We start from the raw sequence: 24,629 nt of genomic DNA, 5'->3' as shown, positions 1-24,629 counted from the left end.
TGAGTGAGGTCTTATCACAATGGGACACGGTATCGGAACAATGCCCTGTGTTTAGAAGGGTTACCTGTCAAAATGTGTGATAATAGGTCACTGATTCCTTCCCAAGTTGTGGTCACTGAGCTGCCAGGGTTTACACAAATACATCTGGGTTGGGGAGCCTTGTTGCCTTTGTCAGGTTTTCAGTTAGAAGTTCAGCAACATGGAGCTGATGTAGAGAAATGTGCAGGATTAGTTGTCTGTGCTCATCACAGAATCCCAGAGTGTCAGGGGTTGAAGGGCCCTGGAAAGCTCATCCAGTGCAATCCCCCCATGGAGCAGGAACACCCAGATGAGGTTACACAGGAAGGTGTCCAGGCGGGTTGGAATGTCTGCACAGAAGGAGACTCCACAACCCCCCTGGGCAGCCTGGGCCAGGCTCTGCCACCCTCACCAGGAACAAGTTTCTTCTCACATTTAAGTGGAACCTCCTGTGTTCCAGTTTGTACCCATTGCCCCTTGTCCTGTCACTGGTTGTCACCCAGAAGAGCCTGGCTCCATCCTCCTGACACTCACCCTGTAGATATCTGTAAACATGAGTGAGGTTCTTAGAATCTGAGGGTTAAAAAACTTACTTTGCAGAAAAGATATGAAGAAGAAATTGTTGGCCCTGAGGGTGGTGAGAGCCTGGCCCAGGTTGGCCAGAGAGGTGGTGGCTGAACCATCCCTGGAGACATCCCAGGCCAGGCTGGACGGGGCTCTGAGCAACCTGAGCTGGTGAAGATGTCCCTGCTCATGTCAGGGGGGACACTGGGGGTGCTGGGAAGGTCCCTTCAACCTAAACCATCCTATGATTCTAATTGTAAACACGTTTTATTTTTCATGTCTCAGTTGGACGCGAATTCCGACGGAGCACTTGCTGCGCGGCTCCCCTCCTCCTCCCCAGCGCCGCTACGGCCACACCATGGTCGCCTTTGACCGGCACCTCTATGTGTTCGGCGGTGCTGCCGATAACACGCTGCCCAACGAGCTTCACTGCTATGACGTGGACTCGCAGACCTGGGAGGTCATCCAGCCCAGCCCAGACAGCGAGGTAACCAATCTAGTTCATTGTTTCATTCCACGCTCTTTTTTTAACCCATTTTTGCTCTCAGGCTATGGACATGTTTTTGACAAGGACACCGACTTTTAGTTAAATAGTGATAGTTCCTTCCCACCAATGGTTAGCCTGTTTTACGCTTTGCAAAGCTGATATATTTTCACATGATATTAATAAAACCGCATCTGCGACTGTTTAGTTGCCTTCAGGAATGTAGATCCTGTTCCGTTCCTACTAATGTTATCATTTGACGTTTAAGGCTTCCTTAGTCACTGGTTCTTTGTGATACGACTACCTAGCCCTTTTGGGAGCAAACCTGCTCCTCAGAGTGTTGTCAAACAGCGTTTTTACCTGACTTACCCCCTGCTGGATTTCCCTTCATGTTCCAGAGCCCTCGGGCTGTCTGCAGTCCCAGGCAGGTGTCTGTCTGTCTGTCTGTCTGTCTGTTGTGTGGGTTGTATTTTGAAGTTCCTTTCACGGTTATGGCATCTAGAGTCTGGTTTTGTAGGGATGAGAAGGGAGGCTGAAGCACACGTGATAGTGAATTTTCTTAGAAGACTGGTTAGCTGCAAGATCCGAGAGACTTTTGGTGGTTTAAGTAAGTTTTAAGTGATTTTGTGGGCTCTGGAGTGATAATTAGATCATTTCTCAGGATTGTCATCCTGAAGTTTCCAGGAGCTTTTGGCAGAGTCTTTAAACACTGGCAGTGAGTCTCCAATCCCACAGCATTCCCAGGACACTTGGAACTTGACTTTTCCTTTCTTGTCCCTATCTGTGAACAAAATTATTCACATGAAGTTGAAACAAAGCAGAGGACAATGAGTGCAGCGCTGTCCCAGCACCTGAAGGACCCTGCTGTGTGTGACGTGGCCTCTGTTACCCTGCGGCAGGATAATCTCTCTTGGCTTTTGTTAGAGTCAGGCTTTTTCCGCTTTTTCTAGTGGGTGGATTGTATGGCATGTGGATTTTTCTGTGTTATATGCTCTTAGAAATGCTGCATTTCAACTCGAACAGCACTATAGCTGCGTTAACTTTCATACTTACCATCATGGGTTGTATTTCCTTAATTCTTCCTTCTTTTGGACGTTTAGCATTGAGTGGATGAAGCTGCCAGAATCCAAAATCTTGGTGCTGATGGAGCTGTTATTAATTCAGCGGTGATTTTTACAGAGCTTTGCAAAAGAGATTTTTTATATTCATGCTGCAGGAGGGGAACTGCTGCCATTTCTGTCTCTCTTGGTATCAGAACTAAGACTAAAACAGCTCTGAGAAGCTTTTCAGAGTGATCCAGGTCACGATTTGGGCTTTTCAGACCTACACATGCCAGGCTAAAATATCACAGAATCCCAGAACGTCAGGGGTTGAAGGGACCTGGAAAGCTCATCCAGTGCAATCCCCCCATGGAGCAGGAACACCCAGATGAGGTTACACAGGAAGGTGTCCAGGTGGGTTGGAATGTCTGCACAGAAGGAGACTCCACAACCCCCCTGGGCAGCCTGGGCCAGGCTCTGCCACCCTCACCAGGAACAAGTTTCTTCTCTTCTTTCAGTGGAACCTCTTGTGTTCCAGTTTGCACCCATTGCCCCTTGTCCTGTCACTGGTTGTCACCCAGAAGAGCCTGGCTCCATCCTCCTGACACTCCCCCTTTCCATATTGATCCCCATGAATGAGTCCCCCCTCAGTGTCCTCTTGTCCAGCTCCAGAGCCCCAGCTCCCTCAGCCTTTCCTCACACGGGAGATGCTCCACTCCCTGCAGCATCTTGGTGGCTGCGCTGGACTCTCTGCAGCAGTTCCCTGTCCTGCTGGAACTGAGGGGCCACAACTGGACACAAGATCCCAGGTGTGGTCTCCCCAGGGCAGAGCAGAGGGGCAGGAGAACCTCTCTGACCTACTGACCACCCCCTTCTAAGCCACCCCAGGTCCCATTGGCTTCCTGGCCACAAGGGCCCAGTGCTGGCTCATGGTCACCCTGCTGTCCCCAGGGCCCCCAGGTCCCTTTCCCCTACGCTGCTCTCTAATAGGTCATTCCCCAACTTATACTGGAACGTGGGGTTGTTCCTGCCCAGATTCAAGACTCTACACTTGCCCTTGTTCTATTTCATTACATTTTTCCCTGCCCAGCCCTCCAGCCTGTCCAGGTCTCTGATGGCAGCACAGCTTCCAGTGTCACCCACTCCTCCCAGCTTGGTGTCACCAGCAAACTTGCTGACAGTCACTCTGTTCCCTCATCCAAATCATTGATTAATATATTGAATAATACCGGCCCCAGCACTGCCCCCTGAGGCACTGCACTGGATACAGGATCAGCTGGACTCTGCCCCATTGACCACGACTCTCGGGCTTCTTCCCTTCAGTCAGTTCACAGTCACCTCACTCCCCACTCATCCAGCCCGCATCCCTCAGTTCAGCTCTGAGGATGCTGTGGGAGACTGTGTCAAATGCCTCACTCAAGTCAAGGTAGATCACGTCCACCGCTCTGCCGTCATCCATCCATCTTGTTGTGTCCTCATAAAAGTCAATGAGGTTGGTCAAGCACGACTTCCCCTTGGTGAAGCCATGTTGACTGCCCCTAATGACCCTCTTATCCCTGATATGCTTGAGATGGCACCAGGGAGAAGTCGTTCCATCAGTTTCCCAGGGATGGAGGTGAGGCTGACTCGCATCTGAGTCCTGCCTGTTTAACGCCACCAGAGCTCCCCGAGGTGCTGAGAGTAAATGCCTCGTCTTGCAGAGTTGCTTCTCAGCAGCCAGCCAGCCAGACAGACGGACGTGCAGGCAGCAGTCGCAGGTCGTGCACCAGCAGAGTGCGTTGCAGGAACCTCAGAGCAGCTCGAGATCCGGGAGGGACATGCGGCCAATTGTGGCCACAGTTCCACAGAATTAAAGGTGATAATTTGGCAACAGGCAGCGCCTCAAAGGGATCGAAGAAAGTTCTTTGTCCTCACAATACGTAAAGAAGGTCAGTGCATGGGACAGTCAGAGTATCTGTTCCCTGGCAAATCACCGTCGTCTCACTGCCGAGCATTCTGTCTTTCCTGAAGTTACAAGAGAAATCTCTCCAACTTGGCCTGCGAAACATTTTAATCTCACAATCAGGCCTTTCAAAGTCAAGAGAAGGAAAAACTTTTGACTTTCAAAGCTCTTAATTTTTCTTTTAATAAGCAGAAAGGGAGGTTGATGTGTGCGCAGCCTTCTCTGGCTTTGAGGCACCGCTCTGGATTTCTTCAGCTGGATCGCAGTGACGTGGTTTGTGGGCAGCTAAGAGGGATTAAAAGGATTTACTCATGAGTCTGCCCCGTGCAGGATCACTTACACCCACTGAGGTATCTTCAGGCAAAACAAACATATTATTATAGGAATAAACCCCTGAATTCCTGCAGTGAGGCCCTGACGAGATCTGCCTTCAGATGTGGGGAGTGGAGCTGTCAGGGTATCATGTTCTGCTGGGCGAGAGAAAACGCAGCATTTCACAGTCCTAAGAGACCGATACTTCTTGTGTTTATAAATAATACGTAGTGTTCAGACTTTCATCCTGGTTTGAATATATGTTTGGTAAATTTAGCATCTTCGACCCTTTTCAAGTTCATGTTCAGGAAGCTGGGGAGAGAGATCTTGAAATGTCGGTATTTATAAGAACCTTCTTACCATAGTTAAGATTCTTGCAGATTTTGCAGGAACTCAGATTAAGATCCCAAAAGTACTATCATGGTAATTTGATTTTCGAATACACATCACAGTGCCAAAAAGGAGCAAATGGCCACTTTTGTCATGTGTTGTTAGATTTCAGTGTATGATCTTTTGAGCCACATTGATTGGATTGGGCAATACTCGCTCTTTAAATTGTGCCTGATCCTCTCTGATGAGTTATACAGGGTGTTTCAAAAAGATGGACCCAAACTGAAATGGCATCCAGTTAGGAATTGGGTCCCATCTTTTTAGAATACCCCTTAGGTCGATGCCTTTCTGTATTGGGGAGCCCAAAACGGGGCAGAGTCCTTCAGGTGCGTTCTGGCAAGTGCTGAATAGAGGAGGAGAAATCCCATCCCTACTCCCTTGCTACACACTTGCAGATCCAGCTGAGGGTGCTGTTGGCCTCGCTGGGGTGATGATGACTCCTATTCAGCTTTGTTGTCCACCAGGATTCCTGGGTTTTGATCTCAAGAGCATCCCGGGTTTTGATCTTAAGAGCTTCCCAGGTTTTGATCTTAATCGCTGCTTTCTAGCCAGCCCGTCCGCAGCCTGTGTCATTGCGGGGAATTGCTCTTTCCCCGGGGGCAGGACTTTGCATTTGCCTTGGCTGAACTTCACCAGGTGCCCATCAGTCTGTTTTTCCAGCCTGGATAAATCCTTTGGAACAACAGCCTCCGGCGTTTCAACGGCTCCAGACGCTTTGGCATCAAGCACGGACGCAGTGCCCTCCTCTAATCCGTGAAGCCTTTCAGCGTTTTGTAGGAAATGATCAGGTTAGTCAGGAAAAATTGACCTTTGGGGAATCCTGGCTGACTGTTCCCAGTCAGCTCCTTCGTGGGATGGAAGTTGCTTCCAGGAGCGTTTGCTTCACACCCCCCCGGGTTGCAGGTCTGGTTGACTGGCCTGTGCTGGGCTGGATGCTTCTCCTGTGCTCCTGGGTTTGTATCATGCCAGATTTTCAAAAGCAATAGGTGCTTCATGGGTTATAAACAGCACTTTGTCTACTCTCAGGTACCCACAGCCATAAGCTGGGATAGGTGAGTCCATCCCATAGTCTGTAAGGAATCGTCGTCTCCGGAAAGGCAGAACAAAACCCTTCAGCATCTGCCGTCTCCTCTGTTTGTTGGCAGAGCTCTGTGTCTTGAAGTTCACTCTGAAGGCTGAGGGAGCTGGGGCTCTGGAGCTGGACAAGAGGAGACTGAGGGGGGACTCATTAATGTTTCCAGATATCTAAAGGGGGAGTGTCAGGAGGATGGAGCCAGGCTCTTCTCGGTGACAACCAGTGATAGGACAAGGGGCAATGGGTGCAAACTGGAACACAGGAGGTTCCACTTAAATCTGAGAAGAAACTTGTTGGGGGTGAGGGTGGCAGAGCCTGGCCCAGGCTGCCCAGGGGGGTTGTGGAGTCTCCTTCTGTGCAGACATTCCAACCCGCCTGGACACCTTCCTGTGTAACCTCATCTGGGTGTTCCTGCTCCATGGGGGGATTGCACTGGATGAGCTTTCCAGGGCCCTTCAACCCCTGACACTCTGGGATTCTGGGATTCTGTAAAATGAGTCTGTTCCAATTTTGTCTGAGGACCATGGAGATTTTCTGCACCCAGCATGTGAAAACATTTTAAATCCTTAAACCTCCTTGAACCCAACGAATCTCCAAAGCTCTGTCTGCCCATCTGCTTGAGAGTTTTACGCTCTTGCCTGGTGTGATAGTGGAGAAGCATCTCTTGAGTATAAGCAGCTACCAGCGGTGACAGCTCCTTCGGGCCTGTTGGAACTTGGGGTTTTCTTCCACCTTCAGAGGAAAAATTGATATATTTTTTTACCTTTCAGTTTATGTTGGTTCACCAGGTTTGTTTGTTGATGGCTCTAGGTCTTTTTAGTTCATTTTGGCTTGTAGTTTTCAGTGGCTTTGGAGACGCTCAGCAGCGTTCCTGGATTGTGAAATGGATCTAGGAGCGTCTTTACTGGCTTTGGAGTCTGATGCACCGATCAGCATCCTGAACGCCTGCTCCTTGATGTGAGAGGGTGAGGACAGCGAGAAGCTGCACAACCATAGTGTCTGAGAGAGCACCTGCCCCCAGGCAGCGCCCTCCTTGCCCTCGCAAAACGTGTTTTAAAAAGGTCTCGGGGTGTGTTTGGTTTAGATTTCAGCATAACAACAATTAAACACCCCCAGCAGACTCGGAGGTAAATAAGCAACACTTGGAAGTGAAGAAGACTGCAAAAATGCAAATTAAATTCATTCTAGGAGAGAAATAAATTCCAGCCTTGGATATATATTTTTTCTCTTCCTTTTTTCCCTCCTTGAAATTTATGTTGAGCCATTTCAACTTAAACTGTAATCTAAGAACCACTGCGTCTGTACATGCAAGTTCTAAATTGTATATAGAAAACTAGTATTTACCCCTGCGTGGAAACTATTAATTTGATTTACTTTTACATTGATTCAAGTTAATTTATTAAGGACTTCAGGTGAAGCCGAATGTATTCCCGGTGAGGTTAAAATTTACATCAACCAGTCTGTGTAGGGATTCGCGCAGGTTTAACTGAGTTTATGTCAAAGTATGTAGGATCAGCCCCAGAGATGATGCTCAGGGCTGCAATCTCAACTATTTGAATGATTGGTAGGTGCCGCAGCACAGGCAGAAGCAACACTAATGCACAGATTTGTAAGTCAAATCAGAACCCTGATGAGCATAACAGCCCCAACTCAATTTGTGCCGTCTAGACAAGACATGGAGTAAGTTTTGAGTACAAGAAATGGAAAGAAAAAGACTTAAAGACTCCTGAAATACTTGAATTGTGAAAGTGATGGCTGGAATCGTGCTGGCGGTGTGGAAGGGAACGCAGAGAGGGAAGCAAAGGTGACTGATGAGATCTGCTTTGGAAAGCAAAGATTCCAGCTTGAAAAGAGCCTCAGATTGCGAATCTCATTAACCTTAAATAGAAAAACCACTTCAACAGATGAAACAGGGCAGTGTGTCGTGGAGAGAGGTGCCAGCCCAGATCATCAGAAGTGTCGGGACTGAATCTGCAATTCCCTTTGTCAGGCAACGCTAATGAAGTAAGGAGATCACACTGATTGAGAGGTGAGTGTAGGATCTAGAGGTGACAAATACATTCCGACTGGCAGGTGAACGTATTTATCTCGTTGTGATTTTTAGCATTCCTGTGTGCCCTGGGGTTGAGAAGGATTCACACCCTTTGGATTCACACCCGACCACCTGCAGTCGCGCCAGCAGAAATCCTTACTGAAATTACAGTTATTGAAAACCAAAAGGAGAGTTTGGCGCAGATTATCTCACCTGCGAGACTCAAGATCACAGAATCCCAGAATGTCAGGGGTTGGAAGGGCCCTGGAAAGCTCATCCAGTGCAATCCCCCCATGGAGCAGGAACACCCAGATGAGGTTACACAGGAAGGTGTCCAGGCGGGTTGGAATGTCTGCACAGAAGGAGACTCCACAACCCCCCTGGGCAGCCTGGGCCAGGCTCTGCCACCCTCACCAGGAACAAGTTTCTTCTCAAATTTAAGTGGAACCTTTTGTGTTCCAGTTTGCACCCCTTGCCCCTTGTCCTATCACTGATTGTCACCGAGAAGAGCCTGGCTCCATCTTCCTGACACTCCCCCTTTAGATATCTGTAAATATGAATGAGTCCCCCCTCAGTGTCCTCTTGTCCAGCTCCAGAGCCCCAGCTCCCTCAGCCTTTCCTCACACGGGAGATGCTCCACTCCCTGCAGCATCTTGGTGGCTGCGCTGGACTCTCTGCAGCAGTTCCCTGTCCTGCTGGAACTGAGGGGCCACAACTGGACACAAGATTCCAGGTGTGGTCTCCCCAGGGCAGAGCAGAGGGGCAGGAGAACCTCTCTGACCTACTGACCACCCCCTTCTAACCCACCCCAGGTCCCATTGGCTTCCTGGCCACAAGGGCCCAGTGCTGGCTCATGGTCACCCTGCTGTCCCCAGGACCCCCAGGTCCCTTTCCCCTACGCTGCTCTCTAATAGGTCATTCCCCAACTTACACTGGAACCTGGGGTTAAGATGTCTGCACAGTGCTGGTTTTAGGTAGTAGTTATTATATATACTAGGAGGACGTTTCTGTAGCTATAGCGGTACGTGTTGGTAAGCATGCCTACGGCAGGCCTGGCTCCGTGGTGTAATGGCTCCCTTTATAATTCTCACCCTGTTAGCTGGAATATTGACACTATGGTACATCAGGGAAGGGTTGCCGCTATCTGAAGAGATAAAAGAGAGATAAAAGGCAGTTTTGGGCATCTGGTGTTGGTGAGTGAGGAACACAGGGCCCAGCATGTCCCTCCTTAACCTCTCTCTCTCTATATATATATATGTAATCTGTGCTCTATTACCCTTCTTGCCCTGAATATTTTCCTCTGGAGGACCGAGCTGCCCTGGTTTGTGCTGCTCCTGGGACAGCAGAGTGTGGTTCTTCTCCAAGGTGGCATCAGGATGTCCCCACTTGGCAAGAGTCACTGTCACCCCGCGGAGGTTTGTGCTGCATTGAATTCCCCTCTTCTGATTCAGCAGCACAACCCCTCGGCCGCCCAATGTTGTGATGAACCCTGTCTGACCTTCCTTCTTCTTTCCTGTTTTACGTTTCTTTACGTGCGTTTGAAAAGTAGGTTGGTTGATTGCTGAAGTTACTAGGAAGCAGCACAGCTCTGCTTCCCTGATCACCCCGGTACCAACCATTACAAGTTACAAATCATCGTTAGAACGTTCCTTACAGTATTTCTTTAAAAGAAAAAAAGACATGGAAGATGACCTGAATAAGCATAAACCAGGTGGCCTGCATTGGATTTCTGACAGAATAGTTCTTTTGTTTGGTTGGTTTTGGTTGGAGAGATATTATAATCCAGCCAATATCAACCCGTTTAGTTCTATGGAAACAGGTCTTGGCAAGCAAACTTCATATTTTGGGATGAGGTCAGAGGTCCAGTTGATAAAGGTCACTGATGTATTTTTAAACTTCTATAATATGTTTATTTTTCAGTCAGTACATCTTATTTAATGAGATTACTACTAAGAACAAATGGAAGCCATGTAAAATAGATGATAATTGACAGTAATCTCATCCTCTTTTGGAGAGGTATTGAATGGGGATCCTGCAAGAATGCACTAATGGATCAATATTATTCCATGGTCTTCCCATCACAGTATTTAATCGCACCAAGTTTAAAGTATTTTATTTTATAAAGTAGCCATGAAATATGCTGGAGAAGGGGGATAAATTGCATTTATCCAGAGGAATCTATATGGCATGTTAAACTGGCGCAGGCAAATGTGAAATCTAAGGTCACCAATCTGTGGTTAATACCACTGAGAGAGGAAAAAGTCCCAGTTCCTGCATGGGGGATTTTATCCTTAAAGGCTGTAGTTTGAAGAAAAGCAAAAGTCATGGAAAATCTGGTGAGTAACGAGCTAAATGAGACCGTTGTGTGACGCTGCGGTACCGGGGATAATCCGGTGGTAATGAAAAACGCCAGTCAGCGTGGGTGCCTGGAAAATATGTCTCTCCAGATAAACATATTCTTGTTTCATGTCAGAGTTTACTTGAGTGGTGTCTATAAATACGTACAAGAAGAGAAGATTTCTTATACCAGAGGGCTTTTGATTTCGTAGGCAAAGATTTAATGAGATTTGCTGCCTGGAAGACAAAACAAGCCTGATGAAACTGGGCAAAAAAAATTGAAGCTACGATCCCCACTTGACTTTGTGTGAGATACCCCAGTGGGATGCGCTGATTTGACGAGACACCTTTTGTGTAACCTCAGAAGAAGCGACTAAAAATGGTGTTGTCTGTCCTGTGCAGGAGGGTCCCTGTGGCTTTGGCTGGCAGTGACTCCTGTGGCAGGATGCAAACCCCCCTCTCTCCCCTCCCTCCTCCGCTATGGAAGGAGCAGACACATCTCCCTCTCTCTGTGCTGTTTGAGGCCAACAGCTGCTTTTGTTTGGCCCCAGAGCCCCCGCCCAGGGCCGTCAGGAGAAGGGAGCGCCGAGGCGCCAGGAGCCGCTGGGCACCCACAGCCAGTGTGGGGGTGTTTGGAGGCTTCAGGGGCACCCACAGCCAGGGTGGGGGTGCAGAGAAGCTTCTGGAATGCCCACAGTCACATCTGATCAGCCTATAAAAACGGGACTCTCGTCGAGACTCCGCCCATTGTCGCGGGTCTCGTGGAGCACGAGCGAGATGCTGCCGCCGAGAGCCCCCGGGATGGAGACTGCGCTTGCCGTGCTGCCACGGGGGTGAGTAAATTAACCCTCGCAGGATTGCGAGTGTATCTGTTTCCGTGCTCATTTGCACGTGTATTTGTACTTTCCGTGCACATTTGCACGCGTACTTTCCGTGCTCAATACAAGCACGTGTAAAATTAACCCTCGCACAATCTCGAGTGTATTTTCCTCCCGTGCTTCCACATAAGCACATGTAATATTCCGCGCACACTTGCACGTGTATTTCCCCTCGCAGGATTGCAAGTGTATTATAAATTTCCCCTCGCAGGATTGCGAGTGTACACTTTCCGTACTCAATACGAGTACGTGTGTCCCTTTACAATAACCACACACCGTATCAGGCAAGTGTGTTCTCTTCCCGGACTCAGGGCGGCTCCGGCATTGTTTGGTGAAGCCACGTGCACGCACGCTGTGGAACTCCTGTTGTATTAGTTGCTGCCCCTTAATCATTTTCCTCAACTGATATCAGAACCTGTATTCAAGTCACTTTGCAGTGCTAAACCCTGTTTCTCACCGGTTTAATAAAAGTTGTTTTGGACCCCGTTGTCCCTTAAACGAACCTCGGGGTGCCTCCGTGACACTCCCGCTTCAAAAATACTCTGATTTTGCCATTGCTTCGGTCCTATAAATAACTGCAGTTTGGTGCAGTGGTTTTGTTTTCTGTGCACCTGGCACGATGGAGAAAGGAGACGTGACTTGGAGGTGCCAGCGCTGTGAACGTCTCCGATTTCGGGGGTTTGTGCAGAATCGGGCGTTGCAGGGGGCTGCTCGGCCAGATGGTGCCGCCCCGCGAGCGGCGGGGAAGATGCATTTACAACCTGGAGTTCAGCATCCTGCGGGGATAGATGATCGTTCACCTCTCAAGTTCCTGGCAACATTCAGAATAAGCTGCGAGTTTGTATAGTGATCCCGTTTGCAGCTTGATTTTTCTGCGTAAAACTTAGCGCTGGGTCTGAGCTAGGTAAAGAATATATTTTGTAACGCTCGTGATACGTAGATCACTGTGTCAATACCATTCTGATTAGGAGGTGCAATGTACGGGTGGTTTTAAATGTGACTGGAAAGTGAATTCTGGATACAGTCGGAAACATTGGACCAGGCTGCCCAGGGCAGTGCTGGAGTCACCATCCCTGGAGGGTTGGACAGACGGACATGAGGTTCTCAGGACATGGGGCAGGGACAGGGGTGGGTTATGGTTGGACTTGATCTTGAGGGGCTTTTCCAACCAAAATTATTCTATGATTAAGATGCAGCGGTTGTGTCACTTCATAACGCTGATTGTTTTACTCCTTGTTCTGTTGCAGGCTCTTTTCCTTAGGAGAAAAAGAAAAGATACTTTTATTTATTCCCTCACCTATTTTGTCCTTTCCTTTCCCTAGTTACCCAGTGGGAGACTCTTCCACGCCGCGGCTGTTATCTCGGATGCCATGTACATCTTTGGTGGCACAGTGGACAATAACATTCGGAGTGGAGAAATGTACAGGTTCCAGGTAATTCCCTGATAAACCTGCTCAAGCATCCGCACCAATTCCGCATGAATCCTCCCGGCTCTGTCCCCGCGTGTTCCACAGTTTCTGCTCTGGCTCACACCAAGCTCCGTGGCTTTCGTTTCACATCCTTCCTGCAGGAAACCTTTGCGTTTCAGATTCAGCCACCAAAAGGTGATTGTAGATCTTTAAAATCTTTTGAGATCTATTGCCTGGACAGACTTCTGGTAAGGCCAAGCTCTCCGGTGCCTCCTGAAGTTCTAACAGAGATTGTGACAACTTGTTCTGACAAATGATTAAAAAGTCTATCAGATATATTTGCCAGGATGTTTAACTGAAAATGGTCTATTCCGGTCCTGTCAGCTTCGCGGTTCCTGGGTCACAGAAACACAGAATGGACTGGGTTGGAAAAGCCCTCAGAGATCATCGAGTCCAACCCTTGGTCCAACTCCAGTCCGTTTACTAGATCATGGCACTAAGTGCCATGTCCAATCTCAGTTTAAAAACCTCCAGGGCCGGTGAGTCCAGCACCTCCCTGGGCAGCCATTCCAATGCCTGACCACTCTCTCTGCACAGAATTGCTTTCTCATCTCCAGCCTAAACTTCCCCTGGCAGAGTTGCAGCCCATGGCCCCTTGTCCTATTGCTGATGCCTGGGAGAAGAGCCCAATCCCCCCCTGGCTAGAACTGCTCTTCAGGTAGTTCTAGAGAGTGCTGAGCTCAGCTCTAAGCCTCCTCTTCTCCAGACTAAACAAGCCCAGCTCCCTCAGCCTCTCCCCATAGGTCTTATGCTCAAGTCCCTTCCCCAGTCTTGTTGCTCTTCTCTGGACCCGCTCCAGCACTTCAATCTCTTTCCTGACCTGAGGGGCCCAGAACTGAACACAATACTCCAGGTGTGGCCTCCCCAATGCAGAGCACAGGGGAAGGATCACTGCCCTTGTCCTGCTGACCACACTATTTTAGATACAGAGCAGATACAGGGTCAGAGCATTTTGTCCCGAAGTTTTATGTTCACACCGCGCTCCCACCCCCAAGTAACTACTGGGATTTTACATTTCAAGATATTCACACCAGGTCAAATCTTCTCTACACTCAAGTTTATTTTATTGCATGGGACCCTCAGGCAGGTCCTGAGAGCAGGTGGGACTCGTAGCCACCAAAGCTGTGAGTTGTGAAGAGCCCCAATTCCTCTGTGTTACCCTATATTGTCTTTCATTGTCCTCCCCAGAGAGGGAGCCCTTGTGTGCATTTGGTTTGTGTGTTATTTTTGTACTTTATATACTACATTGAGGTCGAGTTAATTAGAAAATTCACTGATACCATGTGTAACTACAGTGCTGTTAGATATACCCATTTGAAATTAATTCTGTCTTCTGTGGGGTTTTATTTGTTTTAGTTTTCGTGTTACCCTAAATGCACTCTACATGAAGATTATGGGAGATTATGGGAAAACAGGCAGTTCAGTGATTTGGAGTTTGTTTTGGGAGAGGTGAGTAGAATTTTTTGCTTGGTGCCAACGGGGTGTTTGTTGCTGCATGTGTTGCATGTTTGCTGGGAAAAAGCAAAGTTTATAATGGTTGTGCCAGAAACCCTGGGAATGAGTTTTAAGAGCAGCATCACTATTGAAAGTGATGTGTGTCTGCTTTAGTAAAATGCTCTAATCCAGATAAATGTCACAGAATTCCAGAGTGTCAGGGGCTGAAGGGCCCTGGAAAGCTCATCCAGTGCAATCCCCCCATGGAGCAGGAACACCCAGATGAGGTTACACAGGAAGGTGTCCAGGCGGGTTGGAATGTCTGCACAGAAGGAGACTCCACAACCCCCCTGGGCAGCCTGGGCCAGGCTCTGCCACCCTCACCCCAAACAAGTTGCTTCTCCTCTTTCAGTGGAACCTCCTGTGTTCCAGTTTGCACCCATTGCCCCTTGTCCTGTCACTGGTTGTCACCGAGAAGAGCCTGGCTCCATCCTCCTGACACTCACAGAATCACAGAATCCCAGAATGTCAGGGGTTGGAAGGGACCTGGAAAGCTCATCCAGTGCAATCCCCCCATGGAGCAGGAACACCCAGATGAGGTTACACAGGAAGGTGTCCAGGCAGGTCTTTAATGCCTCCAGAGTAGGAGACTCCACAACCTCCCTGGGCACATGAGATCCTGAACTCCACCATCTCGTGGTCGCTGCAACCAAGGCAGCCCTCAACCTTTACCGCTTCAACCAGCCCCTCCTTGTCAGTGAGGATGAGGTCCAGCAGTGCACCTCTCCTAGTCGGCTCCTCCACCCTTTGCATCACAAAGTTCTCGTCAAGGCACTGGAGGAACCTCCTGGACTGTGGCTGCCGGCCGAGTCGTCCTTCCAGCAAACATCAGGGAAGTTCAAATCCCCACCACAACCAGGGCCTGAGACTGTGGGGCTGCTCTCAGCTGTCTGTAGAGGCCTCATCAACTTCCTCAGCCTGATCTGGTAGCCTAGAATAGACGCTCACAATAGTGTGACCCTTGCCAGCCTGCCCCTTAACTTTCACCCATAGACTCTCAACTCGTTCCTCATCCATGCCTGGACAATCAGATGGAACAATAAGAAGCAAAATCTGTGGCACTGAACTTACACAACAGCTTCCACTCAGTGAACGTAACAAAAACTTTTTCCAAATGGTGTTTGCCATTAGCCCGTAGGGAAAATAGGTGTTCAGTTTCATCTGTATGTGCAAAGCAGATGCAGAATTGCCTTTGATTCTAACTTAAAGTAAATGTATAGTAACCTGGAGTTCAGCCCAGGTTTCCGTGGCTTCTGCCACCACCATGTGATTTGGGAATAAAAGTTTAATACGTGTTATTCGTTTGCTTTTGACAGAAGGAAGAACGAGTTCGAGGGCACACTGCAATTGTTACAGCTCGCTGCAAGTGGCTGAAAAAGAAAATCATCCAGGCAAGGGAGAGGTTGAAACAGGTGAATATTTTAGAGACGTGACCTGGTGGCAAGGTAGTGATAATTCTACCCAATTTTGGAAATCAGGTTGTTAGGAAAGAGCTAATATCTGCAGACAGATGTAGGACCAGAGCGGTATCTGACACTAAGATGCTCTTGGGCAAGTAAAATAAAGAGGATAATTAGCATTAAACATAGGCTGCTGCATGTATATCAGACCAGGCGAGGAGCGTAACGTGCAGGAGCCAAAGTTAATCCAGTTATGTGGATTTCGCGGTGTGGTTCTTGGGCACTCTCGTAGCTGAGTTCTAATCTGTGGAACACCCCTGGGGAGGTGCGTGTCCCCCCTCTGGGAGGGTGAAAGCTGCGTGTCCTGGGGGATGGTCTGCAAGGTGAAACAGATCAGAGGGAAGGCAGCGTTAAGGTTTTGAGGCTGGCTCTATGCCCTTTCCCTGAGCATTTCCTGATGTGTTTTCCAGAGTTGAAGGTCTGGTGCCAGTGGTCCATTGTCTATTAATTTTAACTGTTTACAGCTTTTCAACAGCGAAGGTTTTATCGCTGTCGAGGAGGTGGTAGCACACAACCTGCAGTAAGACAGATGCCTCATTACTCCTTAGTTAATTACTTTTCAACCCCCCAGCCCTCCATCTTCACTGGGAAAGGCTGTCAAAGTGAAACTTAAAAGTAAAAGAGTGGCCTAAAATGCTTCTGTGAGTATTAGAGTGGCTTAAAATACTTGTGTGCAGGGCTTTGAGCTCCGACTTTGCAAGGCAGGGCTCTGCGGATCCTGCCCCTTCTCCAAGGAGAGATGCTGTTCCTGCTGAGGGCAGAGGTGGGAGCTGGGTGGAATCCATTCCTCCCTTTTTCTGAGCTCCTGCTTTTGAGCTTTGTCCAGCAGGTCACATTTGTTTGTCACGTTTGTCACACGATGTGGAACAGTCAGTCTTAAGCGATACGAATTCCTTATTATCTTGAAGATAACGAGAACTTGGGTCTTGATGATTGTGCAATACATCAGAAGGATCCTTTGGTTTGACAGTAACGAGCGTGAGCTGACAACAGCCTCGTTGCCTTGTTTGAGTGGTTGTTTTTCTGTCCCAGAAATCAAAGCAAGATATTGAAGACGAGGGACACGCGACGTGCCCGAAGGATGGGATTGGGGGGAACGTCAAGCTGTGCCGCCTGCAGCCGCTGCTGGAGGTGCCCATCCGAGAGGCCGAGGCCCAGCCCTTCGAGGTGCTCATGCAGTTCCTGTACACGGATAAAATAAAATATCCTCGCAAAGGTAGGACAGTAGGATCAAAAAAGAGTACTAGCAACCGGGGAGCAAACATTTGTTTTGATACAGAGCAGGATTGAGCATTTGCGGATGATCAGTCCTGCTTTAAGGACGTAATTACTTACCTGAGATTAACAGCAGATTTCTGTCAGTGTGTGCTAACAGTGCTTTGGTGTTATGTAATTTTTTTCAAGCATCAAGGAAAAGCGGGTTCTTGATCTTCCCAAAAGGTGTAAAAAACAAACACAAACAAAAATTTCATCACAGAATCCCAGAATGTCAGGGGTTGAAGGGCCCTGGAAAGCTCATCCAGTGCAATCCCCCCATGGAGCAGGAACACCCAGATGAGGTTACACAGGAAGGTGTCCAGGCGGGTTGGAATGTCTGCACAGAAGGAGACTCCACAACCCCCCTGGGCAGCCTGGGCCAGGCTCTGCCACCCTCACCAGGAAGAAGTTTCTTCTCTGATTTAAGTGGAACCTCCTGTGTTCCAGTTTGCACCCATTGCCCCTTGTCCTGTCACTGGTTGTCACCGAGAAGAGCCTGGCTCCATCCTCCTGACACTCCCCCTTTAGATATCTGTAAACATGAATGAGTCCCCCCTCAGTGTCCTCTTGTCCAGCTCCAGAGCCCCAGCTCCCTCAGCCTTTCCTCACACGGGAGATGCTCCACTCCCTGCAGCATCTTGGTGGCTGCGCTGGACTCTCTGCAGCAGTTCCCTGTCCTGCTGGAACTGAGGGGCCACAACTGGACACAAGATTCCAGGTGTGGTCTCCCCAGGGCAGAGCAGAGGGGCAGGAGAACCTCTCTGACCTACTGACCACCCCCTTCTAACCCACCCCAGGTCCCATTGGCTTCCTGGCCACAAGGGCCCAGTGCTGGCTCATGGTCACCCTGCTGTCCCCAGGACCCCCAGGTCCCTTCATGGTATTTCGAAAACTACAGCACGCTGCCTGGAATGACCGTGTGTCCTGGGTTGCCTTATTTCCTTTTTCTGGCGTTGTTTTGATCCATTGCAAACTGAGCCCACACAGAAAGGCAGAGCAAGCCCGTATTTATCATCTCAAAATGCCAATCCAAAGGGACGCCTCAAGAAAGGAAAAATCCATTTCATGCATAGATTGAATATCCCTGAGTAAAAAAACACTTGCAGGCTGGGATTTGCAGTGGCCTGTGAGGGTCCCCCTGCCCCTCTGCTTGTCACTGTTTTTAGAGGCTTCACTTTCTTTCATGGGTTTTACAAAATTGTGATCCAGATCATCACCAAGTCTTGGTCCAAATTTTGGGGTTGGTCTTTCATACCTCAATTTTGAAACTCCGTTTTTAGTGTCAGCTCAGGTTTTGTCCAACCAGCAATGGAATGCTCCGTAAAAATGTTCCAATCCCTGCCTGTTCCACCATTCCGACTGCTCAAGTCGATAAATACTATGAGAAAAGTTTCTCTTTTTGTTCTGTGAGCTCCCCAGCATTTTTCTCTCTTGTAATTTCAGGTCATGTGCAGGATGTGTTACTTATTATGGATGTGTACAAACTAGCCTTAAACTTCAAGCTCTCTCGGCTGGAACAGCTCTGCCTCCAGTACATCGAAGCATCTGTAGATCTGCAGAATGTGCTCGTTGTGTGTGAAAACGCTAACAAGCTTCAGCTGGATCAGCTGAAGGTAATCACGGAGTCACAGAATCCCAGAATGTCAGGGGTTGAAGGGCCCTGGAAAGCTCATCCAGTGCAATCCCCCCATGGAGCAGGAACACCCAGATGAGGTTACACAGGAAGCTGTCCAGGCGGGTTGGAATGTCTGCACAGAAGGAGACTCCACAACCTCCCTGGGCAGCCTGGGCCAGGCTCTGCCACCCTCACCCCAAACAAGTTTCTTCTCAAATTTAAGTGGAACCTCCTGTGTTCCAGTTTGAACCCATTACCCCTTGTCCTATCACTGGTTGTCACCCAGAAGAGCCTGGCTCCATCCTCCTGACACTCACCCTTTCATATTGATCCCCATGAATGAGTCCCCCCTCAGTGTCCTCTTGTCCAGCTCCAGAGCCCCAGCTCCCTCAGCCTTTCCTCACCCGGGAGATGCTCCTACAAAGTAACCGATAAGAAATTTTAAAAAATGAAATTGATGTCATCAGTGTTTTGCAGAAGATATCAGCTCTCAGCTTTTGCAAATTCAGCCCTTTCCTACAGTTATAGTTGAGTTGTGGATTGTCCTGAAGTTGCTTATGAATATTATGAAGGTTTTTTCGAGAAGTGTTTGATATTTTTGCATATCTGCCCTGTAGGATGTAACGGGCAAAGTGACTTTGTCTCCCTCAGTTCATTCTCACCGCAGCGAGATGGAATCTGTGCATTTTCTGGTCCCACTGTTTTAAATAGAAACTGCCAACAGGTTCTTTCACCCGTTCTGCTGAAAGATTAAATTCTGTTCTCATGGTTTTGATCTGAAAACACTTTACTGAAAAACAAAATGTGTCTTCTTCATCTCTCTGTAGTGGGACAAGGGCTTTTGGACAGTAGGAACTGCTTTTCTGGGTGAATTTTCTACTCACCTTCTGGTGAGCTGGTATCGATGATATTCTTTGCCTGTGCAAGTGTTGAGGGAAGAGCCTCAGCTCGCACTGGTGAATGAAGTGCCAGTTTTTGTTCTTATAAGTGTTCAGCGTCAGGTCTGGTCCGTTTGGCACCGTCCCACCACCCTGGGTTCTCTGGCAAGTTTGTTGTACAACCCACAAAAGCTCTTTGAGACTCTTTGAGCCTTTAGAGAAAAGGTTACGGCAAAATCCACACAAGGAAACCCTGCAAGTTATTTGTCTCTTCATCCTTCTGAATTAATTTTGGTATCTAATTTTATGCAGAATTGTTATGAGATAGCAACCGATCTTGGTTAACTCCAGGAGGTTTCCAATGTCTCCTGAGATTCCTATTTCAGAAAGCTTCGGAGCAGCTGGATGGGAGGCAATTAGTATTTTCCTCGTTATTGTTTCTTAGTCAGGTTTTTTTCTAGATGCTTAGAATTGTCCTGAATTTCCCATTCAAGTAGGGGCCTAAACAGTCCCTTAGGGAGGAGATCATTGATAGAGCAGCTGCAGGATCCCTGGGGAGGGTCATAAGGAAAGGGTGGCTGATTACACATGGAACAAGGTAACACTTACGTGATGCTGTAGGATAAATTATGCAGTAAACCGTAAATTTTTATTAATATTATGATATTTATTTTAAGGAACATTGCCTGAACTTTGTGGTGAAGGAATCGCATTTTAATCAAGTGATAATGATGAAGGAGTTTGAGCATCTTTCTTCGTCGCTTATAGTGGAGATTGTGCGGAGAAAGCAGCAGCCTCCTGTTCGAACACATTCCGATCAGCCGCTTGACATCGGTAACTCGTCTGCTTTATAAACGAATCGGTTGTGCTGGTTTTGCTTTACTAGTGGTTAGTTTAGGCTAAAGCAGCCTAGGAAGTTCAGTTGGGATAACTGTGCTTAGGCTGTTTCCCAGACTCAGACAGGACACGCTGGTTATTTTTCCAGTGAGCTTCATTATCCCACCAAAATCCATGAAGGGTCATGTTAAATATAGTCATGTTCTTCCAATAAAATATCCTGATTGTGTTGAGAGAAGAGGCAGAAGGAACAAAAAGGTATAAAGAACGATTCAAAGCAAAGGCAGCAGACCTGCAGTGTGAGTGGACTCGATAACCGAGGTAACAAAGCTGAGTTTTCACAGAAGGAGGAGCAGGAGTAGGGAAGATCTTGTGAGTAAAGCGGTGCTGACAAGGTGGAGCTTACTGGAGAGGGACAGCGATAAGCATGGAAAGATTAACCAAGAGAAAGCAAAGTTAACAGGAAGAGAAGGTAGGGAGAAGATAAATAACCTGTACTAGTGGTCAAACCTTTAATTCCTGCGGTCGTGCTGGAAGAACATTTGATGTACAATTTTAATATGGAATTCATCAAGGGCTGATTTGGGACTAGCCTTATGCAAGATTTTACCATCCTGACACACAAAAACCAGCAGGTAATCATTAAATTTGCTGAGGCCACCAAGTTGGGAGGCATTGCCAGTATGTATTTGGAATACTGCACAAAAAGAATTGGGGGCTAGAGGAAAAGACGGGGAGGCCAGGCCTGAAGGCTGAGCAGAGAGCCCTTGGCTGGCGTGTGTCCCAGGGAGAGCTGCAGCATTGGGGCAGCGTCTGTACCTACAGCTGGAACGCTGTGAGACACCCAAACAGCAAAAAAATGACAATACCGGGGAGTTCGGATCAGACTTGAATTTGCTGTATCTCTCTGTTATTGTGTATTTTCAAAGGTTCATGAAAATGTGGCATAAAAGAAGCGTTTTGTGGAGGATTTGAGGAAAGCTTTTCCACTAAGAGACAAAATTTAATATTCCCGGTGGATGGAAATAATGAAAAGAGTGGGGAAAACTGCAGTTTCTTTATCTCTAGAGAACACCTTTCAGTGTGGGCACAGTCAGTGTGGTTGGGCAGCAGAGCTGGCGGTTGGTTTCAGTCGGCGATGGGGAAGGACGAAGCTCATTTTGCTCCAAGATCTGAGGAATGACTTGCCTCCCACTCACCCCGACATCCCAAAGGACAGAGGGGCTGGAGCTGCCACTTGCCCATGTATTAGTTTTATTGGTGATTAGTCTGATACCGCCTAGAACCGTCACATTTTTAATTGTTTCTCTCCCTTGGCTTTCAGGAACGTCTTTAATTCAGGACATGAAGGCGTACCTAGAAGGAGCTGGGACTGAATTCTGTGATATCATCCTTCTCCTGGACGGCCACCCTTGGCCAGCACACAAAGCCATCCTCGCTGCCCGCTCCAGGTGCGTCGCTGCTCACTAACACTGAACCTAAGCTTGTGATATTCAGTGCTCTGCAGTCTATGGGTCAACTTGCTTTTTTTAGAAGTCAGGGAGGAACTTTATATCCACATAAAGGGTAAGATACAGCTTTGTGCAGTGAGTGTGATAAGCCTTTAAGTGATTAATTTTATTCCCAGCAGGGAATGATAGGGCTGGGCCCAGAGAGTGCTGGTGAATGGGGCTGCATCCAGCTGGCAGCCAGTCACTAGTGGTGTCCCCAGGGGTCAGTGTTGGGTCCAGTCCTGTTTAACATCTTTATTGATGATTTAGATGAGGGGATTGAGAGCATCATCAGCAAATTTGCTGATGACACCAAGTTGGGAGGGAGTGTCGAGCTGCTGGAAGGCAGGAGGCTCTGCAGAGGGATCTGGAGAGACTGGAAAAATGGGCTGATTCCAATGGGATGAAGTTCAATAAGGCCAAGTGCCGGGTGCTGCACTTTGGCCACAACAACCCCCTGCAGCGCTCCAGGCTGGCACAGAGTGGCTGGAGAGCAGTCAGGCAGAAAGGGACCTGAGGGACTAATGGACAGGAAGCTCAACAGGAGCCAACAGTGTGCCCAGGTGGCCAAGAAGGCCAATGGTGTCCTGTCCTGTATCCAAACCAGCGTGGTCAGCAGGACAAGGGCAGTGATCCTTCCCCTGTGCTCTGCACTGGGGAGGCCACCCCTGGAGTATTGTGTTCAGTTCTGGGCCCCTCAGCTCAGGAAAGAGATTGAAGTGCTGGAGGGTCCAGAGAAGAGCAACAGGACTGGGGAAGGGACTGGAACACAAGCCCTATGGGGAGAGGCTGAGGGAGCTGGGCTTGTTTAGTCTGGAGAAGAGGAGGCTCAGAGCTGAGCTCAGCACTCTCTAGAACTACCTGAAGGGCAGTTCTAGCCAGGGGGGGATTGGGCTCTTCTCCCAGGCATCAGCAATAGGACAAGGGGCCATGGGCTGCAACTCTGCCAGGGGAAATTGAGGCTGGAGATTAGAAAGCAATTCTGTGCAGAGAGAGTGGTCAGGATTGGAATGGCTGCCCAGGGAGGTGCTGGACTCACCGTCCTGGAGGTTTTTAAACTGAGATTGGCCATGGCACTTAGTGCCCTGATCTAGTAAACGGACTGGAGTTGGACCAAGGGTTGGACTGGATGATCTCTGAGGGCTTTTCCAACCCAGTCCATTCTGTGATTCTGTGTGATAGGAGGAAATTAAAACTGTAGACATTCTCTAGAGGATGTAAAGTATCTGCACCGCAAGAAAAAGAATCTGTAAAACCACAGGAAGGGAGAAACGTTGTAAAGTGTGAGGCGGTTTCAGTGAAGTGGAAAGCAACAGAATCTTCTGATTGTGAACATCCATTTTGAATCACGCACAACTTGAGTCTTTTTCTCACTTGCTGATACTTAAGACAGGGTATGAATAAGCATAACAAAAATGGTGCATAACAGAGACTAGATTGTTCCCGTACCTGGTGCAGAGACAAGTATAATAGTTCACCCGTCTGATGATGGGGACTGTTCTCTGTCCTCAGTATGTGGATAAAGCAGGTTTGTCCCTCACCTGTGTGTTCTGTGTTCTGCACCTTTATGTTCTGCAAGACATTGCGTTCACAGAAATTTCTGTTTCAAATACTGTCACATTTTTTTCGCAGTCCCAGCAATAATATTCGGTATTAGTTGCTGTGGTATTTTACCAGAAGCATTTCACAGCTCTTAAAACAAGCCTGCGTGATTGGCAGCCTGCGGATAGCAAGGAAATTCATCATGCTTTAAGCTCTGTACTGGGTCTTATGCAAATCAGACAAAAATCAAAGCACCATGTGTCCTAATTTTCAAGAAACAGAGAGAAATTGCAGGTAGTGCTGATGGAAATTAGGGGGATTATATCTGGAGTTCTCTCACAGGCAGACATACACAAACCAACAATTGAGGGGTGTTTTTGCCAAGGTTGTCACCTGAATACGCTGCTCTGCTTAAGAGCGGCCTCCGAACAGCGCTGGGTTAAACATCAGCCTGCAGAATGTCTCACAGCAGCTTGCTTTCTTTTACCAGTTACTTTGAAGCCATGTTCCGCTCCTTCATGCCAGAAGATGGACAAGTGAATATTTCTATAGGCGAAATGGTTCCCAGCAAGCAAGCATTTGAATCTATGCTTAGATACATCTACTATGGCGAGGTGAACATGCCTCCTGAGGACTCGCTGTATCCTTAGATGTGAAGTAACTGAAGGATAACCAGCTCAGCGGGTTATTAGTCAGGTTTGCATTAACAGACACGGCACTTGAGCCTCCATCATGGCATTTGTGTTTCCAGTAAGTGCTCTTAGCTTTGCTTTACGGGTTTTTTTGTTCCTTAATGAGATTAACAGCTACCTCTTTGCTGCACCTTACTATTACGGCTTCTCCAATAACAGACTGCAAGCCTATTGCAAGCAGAATCTGGAGATGAATGTCACAGTGGAGAACGTGCTGCAGGTATGTCCCCAGGTGGCTGTCATTAGTCACTTGCCATAGACACTGAAAAGACAAAGGGTCTAATCAAGCGGGCCTGGGATTTATTCTTTTTTCAAGAAGAATTCTTATTTGAAGCTTTAGACTATGAAGGTGTGTACCTTTAAGCGGATTTGTGTAGGGAGGTGTTTGAATGCAGTGAATTAGGGTCATGATTGCCTAAAACTGCATGGAAAAATATCAGAATACCATGTAGGACTATACCTGCTTGTTGTGCCACTGTGCTCCTGTGCAGCAGATACTGCTCATCCCCCCCACAGACCAGTGTCTCTAAAGCGCTTTTTAAGATGTAGTAGGTGCTGAGCACTCAACTCCAAACCCTTTCTTGCATAGACATTTGTACCAGGGCAAACCGTGATGTGCAGGTGACGTTGGTCTTGGTTTATCAGTAATGCTGGCGGGATCTGGCAATGAAGTTTAAGGTAACCAAAAAATTCTGTGATGAGAAAGCCCACAAAGCCATCGACTGGGCAGGCAGACCAGAGGAGAATCCATTCCAGCATTAAATGCTTTTGGCTCGTGCCCGTGCCTCTCTGGGGCACTTCAGGGACCTGGCTCTGCAACACA

The 24,629-nt window shown here is 48.1% G+C and overlaps 1 protein-coding gene across 1 annotated transcript in view; it reads left to right on the top strand.

Annotated features, from left to right (window-relative positions):
* The window catches only part of LZTR1 (leucine zipper like post translational regulator 1), a 35,894-nt gene that overhangs the window by 7,459 nt on the left and 3,806 nt on the right, over positions 1 to 24,629 (top strand). Inside the window, exons 9-18 of the mRNA XM_082068927.1 lie at positions 868 to 1,069; positions 12,395 to 12,505; positions 13,898 to 13,990; positions 15,352 to 15,447; positions 16,528 to 16,711; positions 18,196 to 18,365; positions 19,923 to 20,079; positions 21,407 to 21,533; positions 23,605 to 23,754; positions 23,921 to 24,026. Coding sequence (XP_081925053.1) covers positions 868 to 1,069; positions 12,395 to 12,505; positions 13,898 to 13,990; positions 15,352 to 15,447; positions 16,528 to 16,711; positions 18,196 to 18,365; positions 19,923 to 20,079; positions 21,407 to 21,533; positions 23,605 to 23,754; positions 23,921 to 24,026 — 1,396 coding nt within the window. The remainder of the gene's footprint in view (positions 1 to 867; positions 1,070 to 12,394; positions 12,506 to 13,897; positions 13,991 to 15,351; positions 15,448 to 16,527; positions 16,712 to 18,195; positions 18,366 to 19,922; positions 20,080 to 21,406; positions 21,534 to 23,604; positions 23,755 to 23,920; positions 24,027 to 24,629) is intronic.

The sequence above is a fragment of the Streptopelia decaocto genome, assembly GCF_964273445.1.
Source record: "Streptopelia decaocto genome assembly, chromosome: 19".
NCBI classification, from domain to species: Eukaryota; Metazoa; Chordata; class Aves; order Columbiformes; family Columbidae; genus Streptopelia; species Streptopelia decaocto.
Note: the sequence above shows the minus strand (reverse complement) of the source record. Positions and strands in the feature narration are given on the sequence as shown.